The following is a 23,461-nucleotide window of genomic DNA, read 5'->3' on the forward strand; positions in this document are numbered from 1 at the left end:
TTGCATAGGTACTGTGACATCATAAACCCCATTGCAAAAGAACCTAGCTACGGATTGAAGGTAGTCTACTAGGTGTTAATCAAATACTGTGTTACAAATTGTGAGGTTTTCCCAGTTATAAATGTCATTATTAGGATTTTTGTTTTATTGCAAAGCCAACTAAGGCTGTCAATTGCATCATCTTAACTTATTTCTTCAGATTAACTACTGTCTGTAGTGGGGTTTTCTGTGGATGTGGTGGCATCAGCATAATCTATGTTTCAGGCATCCTATAGAAGAGGATTATTCAGGGGAGCTGGAAAAAAAGGTAAATTATGTCAACTGTGAGTTCTTTCTGCATAAAAAGAAGTATAAAAATATGAAATACAAAATATATCCATTTAATATTTTTTGGTTTTTAAAAGGTGCACCCACCTGACTTTTGGAATGTGGTGAATATACTCATAGATCTTCCTATGGCTTTCTCCCTCTCTTCATTTAAGCTTTTTACACAAATGTTCCTCTGATGAGAAGCTTTCCACATCAAGTGGAAAATAGATATTCTAAATAGCCTTTGTCATTCTCTGATTATTTACCTTGCTTTATTTTTCTTTTAAGAATTTAGTACCATCCCAAATTATATATTTGTCTCTTCGTCTGTTTTCTGTCTCCTCCTGATCTAGGAGAGAAGAGACTTTCATTGTTCACTGCTATGTCCCTACTGTCTAGACTAGTCAACATGGCATGCTCCCTTGTTCCTGTGAGATTTTTGCTTACTAGAAACTCTTCAAATTAATATTTGATGTTTATAAGAAATTTTTCTTTTTAAAATTTTTTTATTGATTTTAGAGAGAGGGATGGAGAGAGAGAGAGAGAGAGGAGAGAGAGAGAGAGAGAGAGAGAGAGAGAGAGAGAGAGAGAGAGACAGAGATTGATTTGTTGTTCTACCCACTTATTTATGCATTCATTGGTTGATTCTGTATGTACCCTGACTGGGGATTGAACCTAAAACCTTGGCATATCTGGATGATGCTCTAAACAACTGAGCTACCTGGCCAGGGCTAAAAGAAAATTTTCTATTTCTACCTTCAGTAAGCATATTTTAGTTTAAGTGAAGTAAAGTTTACATCTCTGTAACAGTGGTTGGTGTCTTTTAAGAAAGACTTAATTCCCTTCTCTTTCAAGGGCTTCTTTAGAATTCTATTTGTACATTAGGAATTAAGTAACCATATAATACTCTATAGATTACACTTTATCAATATTTCTCAGATCTTTATTTTCTGTCTGAGCTGTAATCAAGCATGAGTCTCATAATTCTCCTTGCCTATTAAACATTTCCACCTGGTTGCCCTACCATTGCTTTCAACCTAGCCTTCCTAACTGAATCTGCCACCTTACCCAAAACAAAAAGATGTTTCTTTATTTACCCATCTTTGCCTTTATGGCCACCATGCATGTTCTTCAGTCATTGCCTGTTCCTTCTATGCCATCTGTGTACCATACTTCACGGGTGCCATATAACGAGTATAATAATAAAATAATGCTAAGATGTTAAAGGTAGGGAGCCATGTGAATTTAAAAATTTTTTATGAATAATGGTGAAATTTAGCCTGTTAACTTTACCAACACAGTTATAGGCTTAATACTACTCAATGCCAGTCACTTTTGGCAATGAGAATATAGGATGTCTGACAGGTTCTCTAGATCTAAGGGGTTTTTGTTTTGTTTTGTTTTTAAGGATACTGTACATCTGAATTCTGACTGTAGGGTATGTCATTTGTGCTGATTCTCAGCCTTTATTTCAATAGGGTAATGAAAGAGTTGTTTCATGAGGTTTTGCACTCTCCAGAGTTTGGGCATAGAGAAGTTTCATTGCAATTATAGAATTCATATGACCCATCTCTAGAAGTCTAGGAATAAGTTTTATATTAGTGAGTACAGCTCCTTTTCTGTAGCAGGTATTCTTTATTTTATTGATTTTAGAGAGGGAAAGGAGAGGGAGAAAGAGATAGAAACATCAATGATGAGATAGAATCATTGATTGGCTCCCTTCTGCATGCCCCTACTAGGGATCGAGCCTGAAACCTGGGCACGTGCCCTAACCCATGGGAATGGAGCCTTGACCTCCTGGTTCATAGGTAAACACTCAACCACTGAGCTACGCCTGAGCAACAGCAGTATTCTTGACACTAAGCCATTTTGATAGAGTGATTGTTTAATAAATTAAAATCCTGAAAATTATACTTGAAAGACAAAGCAACTTAAAGCATGATTTATACTGATAAAAAAAACCCATGACTTTTTCTTGAGTTGTTTTTCAGTTCTTCAAAATATTTAATTTCTTTGAAGCTAGTCCATCCCCCTCCCCCCTAAGCCCCTCAGAAAGTGACTGTGAGCACTATCTGCCATCTCAATCCACAGGTGTGGTCTTTAGGAATACTTGTGGTACTCTTGGGTATAATTTATATAATACTTTGCTCATTCTCTGACATATGAAATCTCCATCAAGGTAACTGGATATGGTGGTTTGACTATGGAGGTGAAATTACAGCCTGGGTCAGCACCCTGCTCTTCACGCTGTGAGCCAGGGCTTGGAACCTACATTAAGAGAGAGCAGCAGTTTTCATAGTGTGGTGTACAGAACGCTGAGGGAGTCTCAGGACTCTTTCTGGAGGTTTGGGAGGATAAAACTATTTTCACAATGATGTTAAGATCTATATTTCTTCTTTCTGTGTTGTCATTTACACTAATGTTGAAAAAACAATGGGGAGTAAAACTGTTGATGCCTCAGCTGGAATCAAGTCAGTGGCACCAAACTGGATAGACGTCATTGTTTTCTTCACTGCCCTTCACTTGCAGTGGGGAAAAAAGTCAGTTTCATTTAGGAATATTCTTGGTGAAGCAGTAAATATTACCAGTTGTATTGAGTCTTGACTCTTAAGTACATGTTGTTTTAATATTCTGAGTTATGAAATTAGGACAATCACTGAAAGCATTTCTGCTGCATACTGAAGGACCGATGGTGTTTTTGAAAAAATAACACGAGTTATTGTTTGAGTGGCAAGATGAACTAGCTGAGTTTTTTTTCACAGGACACAATTTTTCTCAAAAGAATGTCTAATAACCAAACTGTGGCTATTCACACTTATTTGGAACACATTTTATCTCAAATGCAAATGAAGTGAGTTTGTCACTTCAAGGAAAACGACAGTTTTTATTGCTAATGATAAAATTCCAGCCTTTAAGCAGAAGTTTTGAAGTTTGGAAAGCCTGCATCTGCTATTTTGAGCTTGATGGCTTCCCAGTATATACCGTTTTCTGATGAGATTGATGTTGATTTAATTAATGTGGTTTTCTGATAGTGTATAATGAAATGTCAGCATTTGGGCGATCTGTTCAACTCAATGAGCCAATATCTTCCAAGTAACTACTGCATGATGTTACAAAATTATGCATGAATAACGATCATGCAAAGTACAATATAGATCCATAGATTTTAATGTAACAGATATGATTTCATATGCCATATTGCAGCTAACCTTTAAGAGACAACCACTTTTGGTGTAATATCAAACAATATACACATTTTTCTGAAAAAGCTATTAAAATACTCCTCCTTTACCAATCATGTCTGAGTGAGGTTCAACTAGAGTTTTTTTCCACATACTGACTAAAATAACATTACAATAGATTCTGTGCAGATGTAGGTATGAGATTCTAGCTGTTTTGGTAAATCACAAAATATTTTTATATTTGTAAAAATGTGAAACACTTGTCATTACTTTTTGTTTTGTAAAATGTAATTATTCTTTATGAAATATTATTTGTATCTTGTAATAGAATTGTTGTTCTTTAATGAGTTGCTAAGTATTTTTTAAATTTCTCAGTTTTAATTTCTAACAGTAAATATCAATACATATATACCCAGTGTTGTGCTGGCGCTAACTCATGAGAGCTGATTGTGTGCACTTTATCCAACTTTGTGTTCAGTGTCATCTGCTGTTGGCTTGAAATATGCCATAGTAGGAGTATTTACATTACAGAAATCATCAAAAGGTACAAATCAGCATTCTCCCTTCCCAAGATCTGGTTGTTAAACATTTATAGCACCCTACTGGATATAAATCACATAAACAAAAGCTCTTCGAGATCACCATTAATGTTAAGAGTGTAAAGGGGTGTCCCGATAGTAAAAAGTTTGACAATTAGTTCTATGGCATAGGAGTACCTTTAGTAATTGATTCACACAGGTGGATACCTTTTTTTTTTTAATTTGCCTTTTGTGCTGGGAACATTTAAAGAATAGAGCCTCCCAATGGTTTTGTTTGTTTGCTTTTTTGTTTTTTTAACTTCTACTTGGTAAGTCTACTGGTTCCATTATGCCATAACCTTTTTATTTTCCCCAAAATCTAAGGTAGACAATAATACCCCAGAGCATGTGGGATGAATTTGCCCTTGGTATATATATATATATATAGGGTGTCCAAAAGAAATATATACACACACTTTGAATAATTGTAAAGGCAGTGTTTATTAATACACATTTCATTTTCAAAATTGAGCTATCAGCTGTTAAAGTGTGTGTATATTTTTTGGGGGACACACTGCATGTTGAGTGTCTGCCCTAGTTTCTCACCTTTTTGTTCCACTGTTCCAGGCTCATACTGAGGCCCAGCTCAAGCTATGGCTTCTATACAAAGCCTTCACATATTGTTCAGGTCCATACTAATCTTTCTATTCTGTGCTCTGTTGACTTTCATGGCTTATACAATGGAGCACCTGGCTCTCAACTGTTTGGTGTGCTATTTATTGTTTCTTAGGTGTTCGTTTTAGCAATTTTGCTTTTTACCCAAATGTACCCAGAACAATGCTCATCACATAGATTCTAGTGCATGGATAAAAGATTTTCTTATTTTTGGATTGCTAAAGAAGTTTACTTTCCAAGGACATGATGTTGTAAAAAAGATCTTAGTTGTTGTTTTAAAATATATACATATTTTTTATTGATTTTAGAGAGGAACAGAGAGGGGGAGAGAGAAACTTCAATCATGAGAGAATCATTAATTGGTTGCCTTCTGCAATCCGCCCCCCACTGGGGATCAAGCCTGCAACCCGGGCATGTGCCCTGACCAGGAATCGGACCGTGACGACCTGGTTCGTAGGTCGATGATGCTCAACCAGTGAACCACACCGGCCAGGAAGTCTTAGTTGTTTTAAACCCAGTTTTAAATAATTCTCTTAAAGTATTAGTATAAGTAGATTGGAAATTACTGCTGTTTCTTACAGTCAGGTCCCACAGATGCTTTCTGCAAAATTTGTTTGGTTCTACTACCACTCATAATGGAAACTGGCAGCTTATTGAGTAAGTCATAATGAATACTGAAACTTAGTAAAATGTGGCAGTTTCTAAGGGTATGCTGACCAGGTTTACTAATTAGAAAACTTGGCAGATTTTGAAACCAGAGGCATGGAGGTATTGTGTTTTCCTAGTGGGGATCTCTGTCAAAAGCCATCAAGATATCTGTACTGTCTTCTTTCTGTGCAAGCTACGTGATGGTTCTAGCTCTCTATCTGGATGCCCAAGCTAGGGGAGAGGAAACGTGTGTGAGCATCACACAAGCTCCAAGGCATGAGCTTTTTATGGGTCAGAGACACTAAGGGCATGAGAGACCTTGCGATTTCTTTGGCCTGTGCCTTTTTCGTGATTATGGTGGTGGGGGCGGGGGAAGGGCATTAAGGTATCTTTGCTATTTACATCAGTTTTGAGAAAAGGCATTAGTTTGCATCTGGAATAATTCTAGAACACCATGCCAAACATTTCATTTATTAAAAAATAATTCATCATATTTAAGTTCTGTCTCCAGTTTCTCTTAAGAAGTTAGAGAGGGTAATTTATACTCTGGCCTGTTAGTAGTCCTGAGGTCGTAGTGAGGTAGTTTAACTGCTTTAGAACTTTGTGCTTAGAACATTCTTAGCCACCGAAGCATGGGAACCGAAAGTGAGGAGCATGGGTTCTTTACTATCTATCACATCAGAGAATGACTGTTCCAGGGCAGTGACCACTTCCTAATGGTAAGTACCCCGACTTGCTTGTTATTTCTTGGAAGCAGGAAAAATAGTGCAGTTATCATAGTAATGGTATTTCTTTTTAAAAAAACAAAACAAAAAGAACAACAAAAAGGTCCAGCCTTAATCCTCAATCATGCTCATCTTTGCAGGTTTCTGTAGCTGGATCAGGCACCGGAAGAGGCTCCCCAGCTATAACTCTAGTACAGTTACCTTCGGGCCAAACTGTACATGTCCAGGGCGTAATTCAGACACCACAGCCATCGGTTATTCAGTCACCACAGATACAAACTGTTCAGGTTAGCTTCCTGGGTGATTTGTCTTTGACTTTCTTGAGCTTGAGCTTTTTTTTTTCTTCTTTTTCTTTACTAACTTATCATCTTTTCCTTGGGTAGCTTTTATGATCAAGTTGTTTTATTAGAGAATTGGAGGAATTTTCCTTTTACCTGTGAAGTGCATTGTACTCTGCTAGATCCATAGATTTGACTTAAGAGTTGCCATTTTGTTGTTAGCTTTTAATTTGCAGGATGAGTAATTGTCAGATAAATAATTCTTCACATTCTTATTCTTTGCTCAAACTCGGATTTACTTAGCAAAGCTCTCCAAAGGTGCTTAAAAATATTTTGCGGATTCTTTGGAGATGTCTGGTAAACATGTTAATATAAAGATTATAGTACTGATGCTTTTTTCATGAATTATCACATTAGTAGGTATTAGTATATTATTTTTAATTCAATATACATAATCCATAGAAAATAATGATGTATTGTCTCTTGGTCTTATGTTTATTCATCACATACTCTTCCCAGATTTAACCTTGGTTTTGTAGATGTTATTATTATTATGGTTGTGATCCAGAGATATATTTTATTACTTATCATTAGCAAGATTGTTTTTATTTATTTTTTTTCCTTTTTAAAAAATATTTTTTTATTGATTTCGGAGAGGAAATGAGAGGGAAAGAGAGAGAGAAACATCAATGATGAGATAGAATCACTTATTTGCTGCCTCCTGCACACCCTACACTGGAGATCGAGCCCATGACCCTGGGCATGTACCCTGACTGGGAATTGAACTGTGACCTCCTGGTTCATAGGTCAACGTTCAACCACTGAGCCATGCCAGCCGGGCTCAAGGTTGTTTTCAAATCCTTAGCATTTCTTAAAACAAATTTTTTGTGTGTGCATCAATCAATGTAAATTATTAAGTATAGATACTTCTCTTGTCTATTGAATTTATTTCTCTTCTTTTTTTAGGTCAGTTTGTAATTGACCTTTAGAGTTAGACTTATTTGAACCTAATTGGTGACAAAAGATCTTTGAGGGGAAAATAGAAGCACATACTTAATCAGTCTTGTTTTTCCCCTGCATATTTGAATACAGTTTATTGCAAAATAAGGATGAAGGTTGCAACATGATGTAATAAATCCACATTCATTAAAAGCTTAGTTAGCTTTGCAGCACCAGGTGTCTTAATAATTCTTAGTATTGTCTTTTACTTTTTAAAATATATTTTTATTGATTTCAGAGAGGAAGGGAGAGGGAGAGAGAGATAGAAACATCAATGATGAGAGGGAATTATTGACTGGCTGCCTCCTACATGCCCCCTACTGGGGATTGAGCCTGCAACCTTGGCATATGCCCTTGACCGGAATCAAACCTGGGACCCTTCAGTCTGCAGGCCGACGCTCTATCCACTGAGCCAAACCGGCTAGGGCTTGTCTTTTATTTTTATCCTTCTGTTCCAAGAGTTTCTGACACTTGGTTCCAATAGTTTCTGACTCTTTCTGACTCTAATAATAAAACAAGAAAATCTTTCCACTCTCCATTTTGTATGATGACTTTCATTGGGGTACAGATATTTCTTAGTTTTAACCTGGCTGGTATTGGGAGAAAGTATTGTCTTATATTCAGTAGGTTTTTTGGATTTTGTGAAATGGATGATTTAAGTAGAGGTGGATCTTTTCTTAAAATTCCTACCTGTTGAACGATGGACAAGTCAATCTCTGTGTGAACTTCAGTTTTTGCCTTTCTGAAATAGGTAAATTAACAAACAGCTCACATAAGGAGGTTCTTATGATTATAGGGGAGATATGTGAAAGCCCAGTGTAACGTGATAAATATTTGATGGTGGTATATGATTATCTGATTGCAACAACATTTTTTTCTAATAAATTCTATTCATTGGCAAGTATACTTATTTGTGGGATGTCCATGACCAGAGATACATGGTCATATTTGTAGGTGAACATGTATGCTCATCCTGTGTGCCTTGGGAAGTATACATTCCTGCTTGTATTGTTCATATTTTAATAAGCTCTTTTGATTTTGCCTAAATAAAATTCCCATATAATTGCAATATTAAGGAAAGTGAGTTTTGTAAACTCGGAACTATCTTAGGCCTTGAATGAGAAATGGCTGAATATAATGAGAGCAGTCATGTTATAGAGAGATTTTTTATTTTAGTTCTCTGACTTTGTTTAATAATCATGTTATTGACTTGAAAAAAAGATGAAGTCATGCTTAAAACTCTGGTATTTCCTTTAAGGAGAAATTCCTTATTTTGACCTTCAAGACCTACCATTATCAAGCCCCAATGGACTTGTTGTAATACAGGCTTGTTTACCTACTTAAATGTTCTTTCTTCTTTGGACCCATTTAATGTCTAATTTGAAAACCCACCAGTCAGCTGTAGTGTTGTGAAGAGGGCAGTGAAATCAGGATGCTTTTTTCTGCATCTGTTACTGGCTCATTCACTCCCTGCTGGATATGTGAGAGTGCTTTCAGGGTTGGGTCTGCTGTATCTTATATTTAGGCCTTTCCTGTGAAGCCTCACTTGACGTGCTAACCACTCTTTTATTTGCATTTCTGTAATATTTATTATCTGCACCATTCCTTTCCAGACACACTTGTTCTACAACTGAAATGTTTGTGTCTGTGCTTCCTTTCTTAAGCCAAGTGTAAGCTCCATTAGTCCTGTTTCAGTGTGTTCTGTTTGCTGGACACTTCCCGAGCACCTGACTTAATACTGCACTCAGAGACCCTTAGTCACACTTTTTTTTTTTTTTTTAATTCTTACCGGAGGATATGTTTTTTAGAGAGACAGAGACATATCAATGTGAGAGAGACATGTCAATTGGTTGCCTCCTGTATGAGCCCTGATTGAAGCTTGAACCTACAACCTAGGTATGTATGTGCCCTGATGGGAATCAAACCCACGACGTTTGGTGCACTGAATGATGCTCCAACCAACGGAGCCTCCCAGCCAGGACCTTAGTCATACTTTTTTAAATAAGGGAGGTCATATCTCTTACGATGCATTTCAGAAACTCTTGTATTATAGGTAGCAACAATCACAGAGACAGATGAGTCTACAGAATCAGAAGGTGTAATTGATTCTCATAAACGCAGAGAAATCCTTTCACGAAGACCCTCTTATCGGTAAGTTAAGCTTCCACTGTAATGATACTTTAACTAATTATACATCAAACCAATTCTTCCACTATAGCTTTTCTGTTTTAAATCTCATTGCTGTATCTTCATTATTTGTATTATTAAATTCTGCTTTAGAAAAATACTGAATGAACTTTCCTCTGATGTGCCTGGTGTTCCCAAGATTGAAGAAGAAAAATCAGAGGGAGAAGGAACACCACCTAACATCGCTACCATGGCAGTACCGACTAGCATATATCAGACTAGCACGGGGCAATACAGTATGTATGCTACAATTCGATATGATAGTGCTAGCTTTAAGTCTTCTCTTGTTACATTGAAGCAACTGGGTTTTGACATTAAACTGTTTCATTTTAAAAATGCATCATAATACCTAAACTGTATCAGAATGAAAAGTATATCTTAAAGAAGTGAGAGATTTGTATTGACAACTGTCATATACTTTTGAAAAGTAAATTTTTATTTTTTTTACTGAATATAGAAGAAAATTTTGAGTTTAAAATAAAGGGAGTTTTTTTTTCTTATTTATATGTTTATATTAATGTTTAGTAAAAATTTAAACCTTACTGTTTTTTTTGTTGCCTTTATGATGCATGCAAACATAAGATACAAATGTCTGTATTTCATTCTTGTTGGCTTTCACTATCAACAATTACATTTTTTATTTATTAATTTAAAAGAAGTACATATGTTTTCTAAATTATGTTTTTACATGTAATTCTGTTTTCATTAGTCTACTGTGTTGATTTGTGCTGCAGTTTTTCCCAGACGAAAATGGAAAAATGTTTAATTTTTTAAAACTACAGCAATCAGACAGATCATTTTATTTGAAATTTTAAGCACCAAAAGCTCTAAATAAACAGATAAAGTCACATTTAGTCTTGTGCATTTTAATGGGCTGTTCATTCTGTGCTTTTTGCTCCAATTAAAGCACTAGGTTTTTCCCTCCCCAAATCAAGACCATTTGATACATAAAAATCCTTTAGTAAAACTGGAGCCCTAGGGAGGAAAAAGTGTGTAGGGAAACAAGATAGAAAAAGGACTGAAAAAGAGCAAAGAAACCCACCAAAGCTGCTTAGGTACTGGAATATGTGTGATATTAAATACTGTGTTGGTCCAAAAACAGTGTTAAGATTTTATATGTGTTTTCTGTTTTCCTTTAAAAAGTAGTAATACCTAGCCCTACTAGTGGATAGAGCGTTGGCCTGCAGACTGAAGGGTCTCCGGTTCGATTCTGGTCAAGGGCACATGGCTGCAATTGGGGGCATGCAGGAGGCAGCCTATCAGTGATTCTCTCTCGTCATTGAGAGAGAATGATGATGTGAAGGCATCCTGGTCCTGTCATTTGCCAACTGTATCAAAGCAAGCTTTGTTTTTCCCATCTCAGGTTTTCAGTCTTTTCTATCTCTCCCTCTCCCTTCCTCTTCCTCTAAAAAAAATCAATTAAAGTATTTTTTAAAGTAGTAATACCTAGAAAAGTCTCAAGTCTTAATTTAAGACTTGTCTCTTAAAACAAGTTATAATCTCCTTTAGTCTTTGGGAAAACCTTATAGAGTCATTAGTTTTTTAGGATGTTTCTTAAGTGGTGGTAGATTTGCAGCATTAAACTCTCCTTTGGTAATTCTGGTTCCTTGGGTATCTCCTACATAACACCTGGCAGAATTGGGGTATAATTTGTCCACAGCCCCTACAGGATGCTGAGTGGACATGTCCTAAGTCTGTGTTAGGAAAGGAAAACTTCCTGCTGTCTGTAAAGGTTGGACCTTGAGGTTTTCACTGTCATTTCTCTTTTGTTACTTCTCAGATTTATATGCCTTTGTGTCTGGGCCACTGCGAACATATGGTGGGAGTTTTAGAACTGAAAATCAGAGTTTGCCAGGTGTGTGCCTTGGCATTGTGCAACACACAGTGCCCACCATCCCCAGAGTGGCTGTGCAGGGCTTGCATGGACCTCCTGGAACCTTCTGACTGGTCAGCTGTACACATACCATCATTTTCTATTTGTGTTATAACAGGGAAAAGGTTGGAAATTACTGATTAAATAAAGCTCAGGGGACATCTTAAAATCTGAGGAACTATCTAAGATGCTGCCATCTTGAATATGTAATTTTGAACATCATCTGGCATATCCTAATGCCACTTAGGAATTGATAAAAGCAGTGATCTCTTTACAAGGTGAGGTGGACAGGGATGAGCAGTGGGTTAATTTGCTTAGATTATTAGCTGAAATTTTGAAATCATGAAAACATTGGGTTGAGAGAATGTTGAAGCTAGAGATGATGTGAAGGCATCCTGGTCCTGTCATTTGCCAACTGTATCAAAGCAAGCTTTGTTTTTCCCATCTCAGGTTTTTAGTCTTTGAAGTGGGAATAATAGTAAATTGGCAAACTCTGGGGTTAGTGTGAGGACACAAGGAGATAACAGGTAAAAGTGGGGAAAAGAAACATGCTACTTTGACATGTCACAGAGAAATGTAAGCTAGCTGTGGCGATGTCTCATTCACATTCCCTGAAGCCTTTACTTCTTGTGCTTTTGGTGCAGTTAGAAGAAGAGGGCTCAGCTTGAAACATCACTGTGAGTCGGGGGCAAGAAGGGGTGCAGTCAGGAGCTCTGGGTGAAAAATTGAAAGTCCAGTGTTTAAGAAGTTAGGCATTTATCTATTTGCCACATTAGAGGTCCTGGACTATCCCTTACTTACATTTCTTAATTTGGACAAATACAATATTGGTCCTGGCAATTATTTTAATGAAAAGGTGTGCTGGTTCTGTGTGTGTTGTCCCATGTAAAATTTGGCATGTATTGATTCACAATAAAGGGTATTGCCTATGTTAAAAATGAATTGTGTAAACATTTAGTAACAGCTTTTTCTGTTGATAATTCTTTCATTTGAAGAGTGAATATTAACGTTTCAACTTTTTATATGACATTTATTTTAATTGGCGGGTAATTTATATTTACACATGCACAAGATCTGTTTTCTTTTGTATTTCTTACCAGGAATAACTTAATAGATATTAATGCTTTAATGTTGTTCCTAAATATCTAGAAATAGAAACAATCTGGTGTCCTTTGGTTTTAGACTAGTGAAGTTTATTTTACTAGAATTTCTGGAGATTTTTCTATGTATTTTCATTTACCTATTTTTGAGACATTTTTATAACCTCTTATTATAAAAATTAATTTTTCTTTAACTTTTATCCATGGATGACTTTTCCCAAAACTTTGCTTCTTTTTCAAAGATTATTATGTTATAGTATTTTTAACTTGGTATAATAAGTTAAAGTTAAAAACAAAAAGAGGTAAATAACTTTGTGTGTCAAAGTTGAAGAAATAAAAGTAAGTATTGCCTGGCCAGTGTTGCTCAGTGGTTGAGCTTTGACCCATGAACCAAGAGGTTGCTGGTTTGGTTCCCAGTCAGGGCATATGCCCAGGTTGCAGGCTTGATTCCCAGTGGCGAGAGACAGCCAGTTAATGTTTCTCTCTCATCGATGTTTCTATCTCTCCCTCTCCCTTCCTCTCTTTCTCAAATCAATAAAAACATTTAAAAAAAAAGTGTATTCAGGTTTCCCCATATGCAAGTTGTTACATTTTTATGTTTATTTTTATTTTATTCTTTGTTAATCCTCACCTGAGGGTATTTTTCCCATTGATTTTTAGAGAGAATGCAAGAGTAGGAGGGAAGGGGAGTGAGAGAGAGATAGAGAGAGAGGGAGAGAGAACATTGATGTGAGAGAGACACATTCATTGGTTGCCTCTCACGAGTGGCCTGACTGAGCTGGGGATTGAACCTGCAACCCAGGTACATGCCCTTGACCTAGAATTGAACCTGAGACCTTTTGGTGGGTGGGCCTATGCTCTAACCACTGAGCAAACCAGCCAGGGCTAAGTTGTTACATTTTAAATAGTTAAATGTTAAATATTTGACAGAAGTTGGCCTTATTACTTCAACGTGATTTTTAATAACAAATACTAAGAAGTGAAAGTTAGGATAGGCTAACTTTTCTACACTGGGGCGGGGGGGGGGGGGGGTTAGGAAAAATAACTTAAAATGGGCAGGGATTCATTATTGTAACACCAAGAAAATGAACTACACTTCAATATCTTTTTTTTTATAATATATTTTATTGATTTTTTACAGAGAGGAAGAGAGAGGGATAGAGAGTTAGAAACATCGATGAGAGAGAAACATCGATCAGCTGCCTCTTGCACACCCCCCCACTGGGGATGTGCCCGCAACCAAGGTACATGCCCCTGACCGGAATCGAACCTGGGACCCTTGTGTCCGCAGGCCGACGCTCTATCCACTGAGCCAAACCGGTTTCAGCTACACTTCAATATCTTTACTGAACATACAGTTCTTGGCTATAGGTTTGCTGTATGCCAATTAAATCATTCTGGTCAAAGAAAATCTATCCTGTCTCAGGAGAATATTTTTAAAGATGGTGGTTCAGAGGTTTAGAATTAGCAAAGAATTTACTTCCTGTGTAAGACATGAATTAAATGAGAGAGAATTTATAAATGCATAGTTAAAGCAACTATAGAGATTAAAGTGTTTGAAGTATACTTCATTAAATTTTCTCTAAAGACAATTGTTTTTTATCCCTCATTCTACTATACCCAGCCTAACCTCTTAACAAATAAGGACTATCACCCAAGACTTCAAATATTATTTTTCCAAATGTCCCTTGTCTCTTTGATTACTCCTACTTTATTTGATTAGGGACTTTGTTAGAATGAGTTTCTATTAATGCATTTTTTACTGGAATTCATATATACTAAAGGTAAGTAGGTCAATCCAAAATCCATCATTATGAAAAAGATATAAATGAACTGTGTGGACTGCTAAAGATTCAGAATTCTCAGGCGATTCATATGAGTAAACACAATTCCAATTCTTCATAATAAGAATTTGCACATGATAGGCTTACATATTCTAAAGTAAATGCAGTCGAATTTATTTACTGTAACTAGTGACTCTGCTTACATTTTCCCAAGGTAATTGTCAAATCAAACATAGAAGGTATCTACTTAATGTAAATCTGGCTTTTTAACCTTGGTGTTGCTATTCTTGTTTTAGCTTGAGGCTGTTTTAGTGTTTCTTCTTCTTTAAGGAAGGGGTACTTACACAGTCTGTTTTGTACTCACAGTTTGAATTTAAAGCTGAGAATTCACTGGGAAAAAGTCTGTTGTTCTATTTAAAGTTAATTCAATGAAAATTTAATCATGAATCTTTTTATTGTAATTGGAATAAAGATGGTTTTAAAATATAATTAAACATTTACATGTTTATGTATTTGAATTAGCTCATTCATACAGGTTTAGGTTTAAAAATATCTTAGCATCAAGTAAAAAGAGTTCAGATGAAATTTTATTTTTTAAAATTTATCTTCTTTAGATTTTTTTTAAATTAATATATTTTTATTGATTTCAGAGAGCAAGGGAGAGGGAGAGAGATATAGAAACATCAATGTTGAGAGAGAATCATTGATTGGCTGCCTTCTGCATGCCCCTACAGGGGATCAAGCCTGCAACCTGGGCATGTGCCCTTGGCTGGGTGCAGGCTGCTGCTCTATCCACTGAGCCAAACCGGTTGGGGCAGTCAGATGAAATTTTAAATAAATTCTCTTTCCTCATTTGTTCATGAACTTTTTTTCTTGTTTTCTACCCTTATTTATCTTTCTTTTTGTCTTTTATTGATTTTGCAAGGCTTTAAAATATTTTTAATTAAACTTTTTAAAAATCAAAATTCTTGAATTTTCATCCTATAAGTAATATATTCTGTACAATGATATTAATAGTTTTAGGAGAGAAGTCCTTAAAGGCAATGAATAGTAGAAATAGCAGATTTTTAAAACCTGGTTTTGTATAATAGGGATTTTAAAATAATTAATTGCCTGGATTAGTTGATATGATAGCATCTTGGTTACTGTGATAAATGATGAATTGGAGATGGGGAAATCATACTTGGGTTAATACTGATTTGAAACTAATACCATGCCTGTATAAGGGTATATATAAAAACATTGTGTAACCACTAGAACTAATGTAGTAGAAAAATAACTTAGTAAATTAATGAATTATACTTTACCTAGACAATTTCTTTCTTAATGAAAGATCAGTGTGTCCAGCATTCAACTGGGGCATATAGAGTGCCCCACTTAGTTATGTGGTATAGCTCACCTGAGATCTGGGATGGGGAAGGTAGGTATCTCCCAGAGCAACTAGAACAACAGAGCTTAACCTCTACCCCCCACTACTACGAGCAGATAACATACTAACAGGCTTGAACAAATTAATAATGGACATTGGAGTAGAATTTAGTTGAATATATAATCTAGTTATTCATTTTTAATTCAATTTAGATATTTTATGAAACTGTAATGTTATTAAGGATTACTTAAAAGAGGAAAATAAGTATGCATATAGTCTAAAATAAAAGAACAATTTTACTCCTGCTTGAGTCCCAAGTAATATTCATAGATCAATGTGGACTCTTCATTGCTCACATCAGTGTGGGCATAGGAATAAGCATTTATGCTTCAGTTGCATGTGTCAGTCTAAGAAAGCATTAATAAAGCTTAGGTCCCCAAAGTAAAATTAGTGGGAAATACAAAGGTATTTTATTTTTATTGGTTACTAATGGGCTTGTTATGGGCCAAACATTTTATTTAAAAATGATTAATCAGATGTGATGTCTGAAATTTGTTTGGAAATACTCCAGACTAAATTTAAAAAAAAAGAAGGTTTGAGATGAGTGGGCAGGGGAAAGAGGTGGCACAAAATTCTTGCTAGAAAATTCATTTAAAGGTTTTTTAAAGGAGCTAAACAAAAGATCACACTGAACTCATTCAGTTGATTTCATCTTAGTTTTTCCTATTATTTATCTCAATGAGTGTTTACTGAAAACATATTATACTATTCTTGAATATTTTGTAACCTAAAACATTTTCTAAAATCTTTTGAATACACATATATACACGCAAAGCCTATTTCCAGTATCCTGAAGCATTGGGAAATCTTGTTTATTGTCAAATGACAGGTAACATTTGAAATGGGAAGGTCCTCTCTCATTTGATAATGCCATAGTTAAGAGTACCTTTGTTATAGAAAAATAAAAGGCAAAAGTACGAGACTTATCAGAAGAAATGTGGTCCCCTTAGGGCCAGCTTGTGTGTCTATTTAGTTTTTGCTTTTCACATCTAATTCTATAATGACTTAACCCAAAAACAAAATGATGAGAGTAACAAATTCTTGATATACCAGCTTTCACAGTGTGAAAGCAATAAGTTTTCATTGGAACTATGGGGAAATACTGACAGAAAAGGGGTGGGAGGGGGAGAGGGTTGAAAAAAATAAAAAAGTTTGAAAAAAAAAGAAAGCAAGGGTCTTTGTTATCTAATAATTTTGTAGTTCTTATCCTTGGAAGTAACTACTGTCACTTCAGATTTTTTACCAGTCCAAAAACTAATAATTGACATTAAAAATTAAGTTCTATTACCAGAATTTGAAACCATACTTAATTTAACTCTTCTAGATCCACAAGTGGCTTATGTTGTTTATAATACCGTCTGTCCTGAGGAAATGAGGCATCCATTTATCTTAGTGGGTGTCTGCTATGTGCTAGTGTGAAAACTGGCAGGAATGAGGCCATTTTAAAATGGAGCCAAAGCAGCCATTCAAGAGGAACTGTCTTGCTCCTTGTGTTTCTTGACTGGGCCAAACCACTATTGTTTTACAGTTATAAAGTCAGCAGGACAGTCTGATCACAAGGAGTAATGACTGTAGACTTTCTATCTGAAGATAGAATCAGCAATAGTAACTCAGCTTATCAGTACTAATATGAATTTTTTCTTTTCATATAATTATTCCTTTCCTTTTTCTCATAAAAACCTCTTGCTTACACCCTGTATTTGGGACACTATTTGAGTTTCTGCCTGAAATTGCTCCCCAAATTACAATTCTTTGACCCCAAATAAATGCTTGTTGTCTCATTTCGGCTTTTAAACAAGGTTAACACTAGGCCTTGTGCTTCTTATACAGCGTAGTTACATTACTATGGGTGTTCTTTCTCAAAGCACTATTTTTATGACATCAAACTAATTATCGCTGACATTATACATTCAAATGTATGATAACAAAATTTATTCATGTCCCGCCATGAAGGTTTAGGAAGCATTATCTCTTCTTTTTCATACTGTACTTCTCTTTTAAGAAGGTAGATATGGTTAAATATCTCCCAAACCCTTTCATTGTAAGAGGTGAATCTTGAGACCCTTGAAATCTTTGGAAAGTCGTGATGAAATCTTGTTTTTAAAATATGTACAGAATATAATACTGTGGATGAACCAGATAAAGTGATGTTACATCAGAGTTTCTCAACCTCAGCAATATTGACATGTTATAACTGATTCTTTAGTTTCTGTCAATCCTATTCTAATAGTGGCCTGTCAGTGAACTAAAACACGGAGAATGTATCTATGTTGAACTCCTAAAAAAATGGCAACCCATCTTTTTGTGTAAGGCCCTAGAACCTTATGTCAAAGGATTAAAGATTTGTTATTGTTATTCTTTCCAATAGTTCTGACAGGTTTATAGGATCACTTCATCACTTAAGTGGCCCTTTGCTTAGATACTGTTAAAATATTAGGGAATGACTTGGAAATGTTCAGAGTATTGTTTAGATGCTACTGTAACATTCCTGTAAGGTATTTACTAGTACATTGATTTATTGGTATTGTCTTATTCTGATGATGTGCTATTTTTTCTTCATTGTAAAATCTAGTTAGCTAGTTTATGTGATTAAAAAAAAAAAAAATAGGCCTGGCCTGTGTGGCTCAGTAGTTGAGCATCGACCTATGAACCAGGAGGTCATGGTTCAATTCCCAGTTGGGGCACATGCCTGCGTTCCAGGCTCCATCCCCGGTTGGGGGCATGCAGGAGGCAGCTGATCGATGACTCACTCTCATCATTGATGTTTCTATCTCCCCTTTTCCTTTCTCTCTGAAATAAAAAACAAACACACACACATATATATATTATAAATATACATATATATATATTAAAAAGCTAGCTATTGATTCCACTTAATCTCTAGTGTTTAAAACATAGAGTCATAATCTTTATGTTCAAGTATACCTAACTCTCAGATAGTACTTAGATTTGTCTATTAAGTGACATTTAAAAACATTTCACTTGATCCATTATTCCTTTGAAACTTTAAGTTAATATGTTAATTTTTAAACATGACTGGCAAGTCTCAGTATTTAGAGGAAATCCTCATAGTTGTTGCTATTAGCTGAGTTAGTTATTTAAGACACTGGGTGTAGAGGTTAATATTGTAACACAAATTGTTTCAATACAGTATCTTTTAAGGTCCTTTCCAACTTAATATTTTATATTTCAGGATTCTCCTGATATAGTCAAAATAGTCAAGGCTACAGTTTTATAGACTTGAGCTTTAAAAAACAAAATATATGTTCCATGAAAAGCTATTTTCTTCTGATGATAAATTAGAAAAGTAGTTAGCTGAATGAAGGTACAAATTCATTGTATTTATGATGCTCAGTGGAACTTCACTGACCATTTCTTAAATGTTAAAAGAATGCTGTTTATATCTAAAAATATCTGAAAGGGCCTAGCCAGTGTGGCTCAGTGGTTGAGGATTGACCTATGAACAAGGAGGTCACAGTTCAATTCCCAGTTCAATTCCTGGTCAGGGCACATGCCCAGGTTGTGGGCTTGATCCCCAGTAGGGGGTGTGCAGGGGGCAGGGGATGGATGATTTTCTCTCATCAATGTTTCTATCTCTCTCTCCCTTGAAGCTGGACTTTCTCCCTATATGTATCTCCTCTCTTCTTAAATAATTTAGTTGGATGGATGCCAGAAAAGAGGAAGGCTCCATGAGCTCTATATATTTTAATCAGTTCTGAATATAAGTTATTTTCAAGTACTTAGGAGCCTTTTCAGAATATTGTCCTGTGGCCCTAGCTGGTTTGGCTCAATGGATAGAGCATCGGCCTGCGGACTGAAGGGTCCCAGGTTTGATTCTGGCCAAGGGCACATACCTGGGTTGTGGGCTCGATCCCCAGTAGGGGATGTGCAGGAGGCAGCCGATCAATGACTCTCTCTCATCATTGATGTTTTTATCTCTCTCTCCCTCTCCCTTCCTCTCTGAAATAAATACAAATATATATTTTTAAAAAAGAATATTTTCCTGTGAAGAGGATCTCCTTATCAATTCAACATAGAGAAATAAGGGTAAATTGAGAACATTGGTAATAAACATATAGATCCAGAATATATTCTTCCAATATGAGATTATTAAAAATGAAGCTTGAAATTATCTAATATTTCTTTTCTTTTTCTGTTAAGTTGCTATAGCCCAAGGTGGAACAATCCAGATTTCTAACCCAGGATCTGATGGTGTTCAGGGACTCCAGGCATTAACAATGACAAATTCAGGAGCTCCTCCACCAGGTGCTGCAATTGTACAATATGCAGCACAGTCAGCTGATGGCACACAGCAGTTCTTTGTCCCAGGCAGCCAGGTTGTTGTTCAAGGTATATTTTATTAATCTGATACCTTTAGAATATCTGTGGATTACTATTCCACACCATTTAGTGGTGATTTTATAGTTTTCTGAAATATACAGGAGGTAGATGGGATGAGGGTTGGGGAGGGGGGAAGAAGCACTTAATGGCTTGAAGAAATATTTTAGTATATCAAACAAGTTAAATAAATTATATGAATTTTGTTTTTAGCAGGTTTTACTGGCTCTAAAGGAAAGTTAAATTCAAAGTAGCATGATGAAAAAAGGGAGTTGAACGTCTGAGTGAATTCTTTAATTAAGTATCTTTTATTTGAGGGTTATATATGTATCTAATATATGTTTATTACCTAGTCTATAAAGATTTGAGTATCCAGTCTATGATGCACTGAATTTGGGCCTTGTAGATCCCTCATTTCAAAACAATTGATTTTTTTTTCTTTAGACTGTTCTTAGTATAGTTGAATTCTGAGGTACCTGATCTACCTCTTAGGGAAGCTCATAGTAGTGAAATAAAGCAGCCGTATGGTAGCCCTAAGTATTTTAGGGGAACCCAAGATTTCAATTAAATTAGAGTTACATATTATTTTAATTTCATTCAGTTGTGTTTATAATAACTGTGTTTATTATAACTTTCAAAATTCTGCGTTTTAAATTTAATTCTATTCTTCTTGGACCATTTGCTGAGGACTTATGACATAGCACTAATTTTAAGAGGAATATTATTAGTTCCTTTAGTTTGAAAATCTTCCAAGTGGTTGGGGAGAGGAGCAGATTATAATTGATATATATCTCTTATTAATTAGCTTTACTCCTAGGTATTTTGAAGGTTAATGTGGACTGTAATAAAAGTGTATGAAGAACTGCAGTGGTAGCATTTATGGTGTATAAAAAAATATATAGTACTTACTCAATACTCTAATGTTTTCTTTTAAATGTATATTAAAGCCACCCATTACAGGTGCTCCTTGACTTATGGTGGGATTACATCCTGAAATGCCCATCGTAAATTGAAAATATAGTAAGTTGAAAATGCATTTAATACACCTAACCTACTGAACATCATAGCTTAGCTGAGCCTACCTTAAATGTGCTCAGTTAGGCACATTAGACACAGTTGGGCACAATCATGTCACACAGTGAACACAATAGACCCTGTGATCGCCTGGCTAACTGGGAGCTGGGACTCACTGCACCTGCCCAGCATCGGGAGAAAGGATTGAACCTGACATCACTGGCCCTGGAAAAGATCAAAATTCAAAATTCCAAGTATAGTTTCTATTGAATGAGTGTCACTTTCTCACCATTGTAAAATCAAAAAATTGTAAACAAACTATCTTAAGTTGGGGACTGTATATTTGCCTCATACTCATGAACCTTTTATATCTAAATGGATAATCATAAAGAATAATCATTTCTTCTAAATTTTTAAGTATAAAAACACCACCACAAACTTGATACTTTAACAATGAGAGTTTTTTTAATTGTTTTTTGTTTTGCATAGATAATACACAAGTTTTGTCCTTTTGGGGTTTATTTAAGAACTTTTTTTCTTCCATAAGTCACCAATATATTTTTCTACATAAATTATATTAGCTTCATAGTTTTACCTTTCACATTTAGGTCCTTAATTCACCTGAGGTTCACCTCTGTATATAGTATTAGGCAGGGATCTATTTTTATTTTTTCTCTACACATGGAGCCACTTTTCCCCTACTGATGGTTTGTCCTTTTCCCATTAATTTATGGAGCAATCTTAATTATACAATAGGTTCTCATGTATACTTGGATCTGTTTCACAACTCTCTATTCTGTACTGTTGGTCTCTTTTTCTATATGCCAGTATCATGCTGGTTTATTATCTCACAAAACAAGTTCCTCTTTTTTGTCTTTTTAAAGTGCTGATTTAGCTTTTGTAAACCATTATTTTTTCATATGCATTTGGAATACGTTTGAGTTTTTAAATAATAATAATAATATAAAACCAACGATGAGATTGATTTCATTTATAGATTAATTTAGCGAGAACTTAAGCCTTTCTTTTTTTTTGAGGTACTAGAGGCCCGGTGCACGAAATTCATGCACTGGGGTGGGGGGGGTCCCCTCAGCCCAGCCTGCATCCCTCTCCAATCCAGGACCCCTCCGGGGATGTCTGACTGCCGGTTTAGGCCTGATCCTGGTGATCTGGCCTAAACCGGCAGTCGGACATCCCTATCACAATCCTGGACCACTGACTCCTAATCGCTCGCCTGCCTGCCTGCCTGGTCACTCCTAACTGCCCACCCCTGCTGGCCTGATCACTCCTCACTGCCTCTGTGTGCTGGCCTGATTGCCCCTAATTGCCCCCCCCCCCCCGCCGGCCTGGTCGCCCCTAACTGCCCCCCGCTGCTGGCCAGGTCGCCCCCAACTGCCCCCACCCTGCCGGCCTGGTCACCCCAACTGCCCCTCCCCACTGGCCTAGTTGCCCCTTACTGCCCCCCCTGCAGCCTAATCTCCCCCAACTGCCCCCGCTGCCAGCCTGGTTGCCCCGAACTGCACCCCCCTGCCGGCCTGATCGCCCCCAACTGCCCCCACTGCTGGCCTGGTCACCACCAACTGCCTCCCCCCCCCCCCCACCACCACTGGCCTGGTTGCCCCATGTAGCCTGCTGTTCAGTCATTTGGTCGTCCCTCACTAACCCCCCTGCTGGCCTGGTCATAAGCAGCCATCTTGTGAGGGTATGAGGGTCAATTTGCATATTACCTCTTTATTATATAGAATAATTGACATATCACATGATATTAGTTTTACGTGTACAACAATGATTTGACATTTGTATGTCACAATAAATGATCATCACAGTAGGTCTAATTAACACCTATCCCTGCACATAATTACAAATTTTTTTTTTGTGATGAGAACTTTTAATATCTACTTTTTAGTAACTTTGAAGTATACAATGCAATATTATTAACTGTAGTCACCATGCTACTAACATATCCAGGTTTTTGTTGCTATTTTGAATGATACCTTTTTATTACATTTTCTAGTTGTTGCTGGTATAGAAAAATATTGATTTTTTTAAAAAGTATCTTGCCTGTTAACCTTTGAAACGTTAATTACTTTAATAGTATGCTAATTCTTTTTTAATCTATCTGTGATACTATGTGAATATTTATATCAGGTACAAATAAGATGATTTGTTTCTTCCCTTCCCATCTTTATGCTTCTTGTTTTCTTTTTCTCCTTGTCTTGCCTCTTCTTTTCCTTTCCTTTCTTTCTTTTTAAAAATAATGATGGTCACCCTACCCGGTTTGGCACAGTGGATAGAGCGTCAGCCTGTGGACTTAGGGGTCCTGGGTTTGATTTCGGTCAAGGGCACATGCCCAAGTTGTGGGTTCGATCCCCAGTAAGTGGTGTGCAGGAGGCAGCCAATCA

At 36.3% G+C, this 23,461-nt stretch overlaps 1 protein-coding gene across 12 annotated transcripts in view; it reads left to right on the forward strand.

Moving 5' to 3' along the window:
- The window catches only part of CREM (cAMP responsive element modulator), an 84,681-nt gene that overhangs the window by 40,315 nt on the left and 20,905 nt on the right, over nt 1-23,461 (forward strand). For 4 of the 12 annotated variants that reach the window (XM_054716652.1, XM_054716650.1, XM_054716649.1 and 1 more), the window contains exons 4-6: nt 6,198-6,344; nt 9,388-9,485; nt 9,615-9,757. In XM_054716652.1, coding sequence (XP_054572627.1) covers nt 6,198-6,344; nt 9,388-9,485; nt 9,615-9,757 — 388 coding nt within the window. Of the gene's footprint in view, nt 1-86; nt 308-5,963; nt 6,052-6,197; nt 6,345-9,387; nt 9,486-9,614; nt 9,758-19,868; nt 20,058-23,461 lie in introns of those variants that run through there. The other 8 variants (XM_054716645.1, XM_054716644.1, XM_054716646.1 and 5 more) reach the window with 6 other exon arrangements.

Source organism: Eptesicus fuscus, chromosome 5, assembly GCF_027574615.1.
Source record: "Eptesicus fuscus isolate TK198812 chromosome 5, DD_ASM_mEF_20220401, whole genome shotgun sequence".
NCBI lineage: Eukaryota > Metazoa > Chordata > Mammalia > Chiroptera > Vespertilionidae > Eptesicus > Eptesicus fuscus.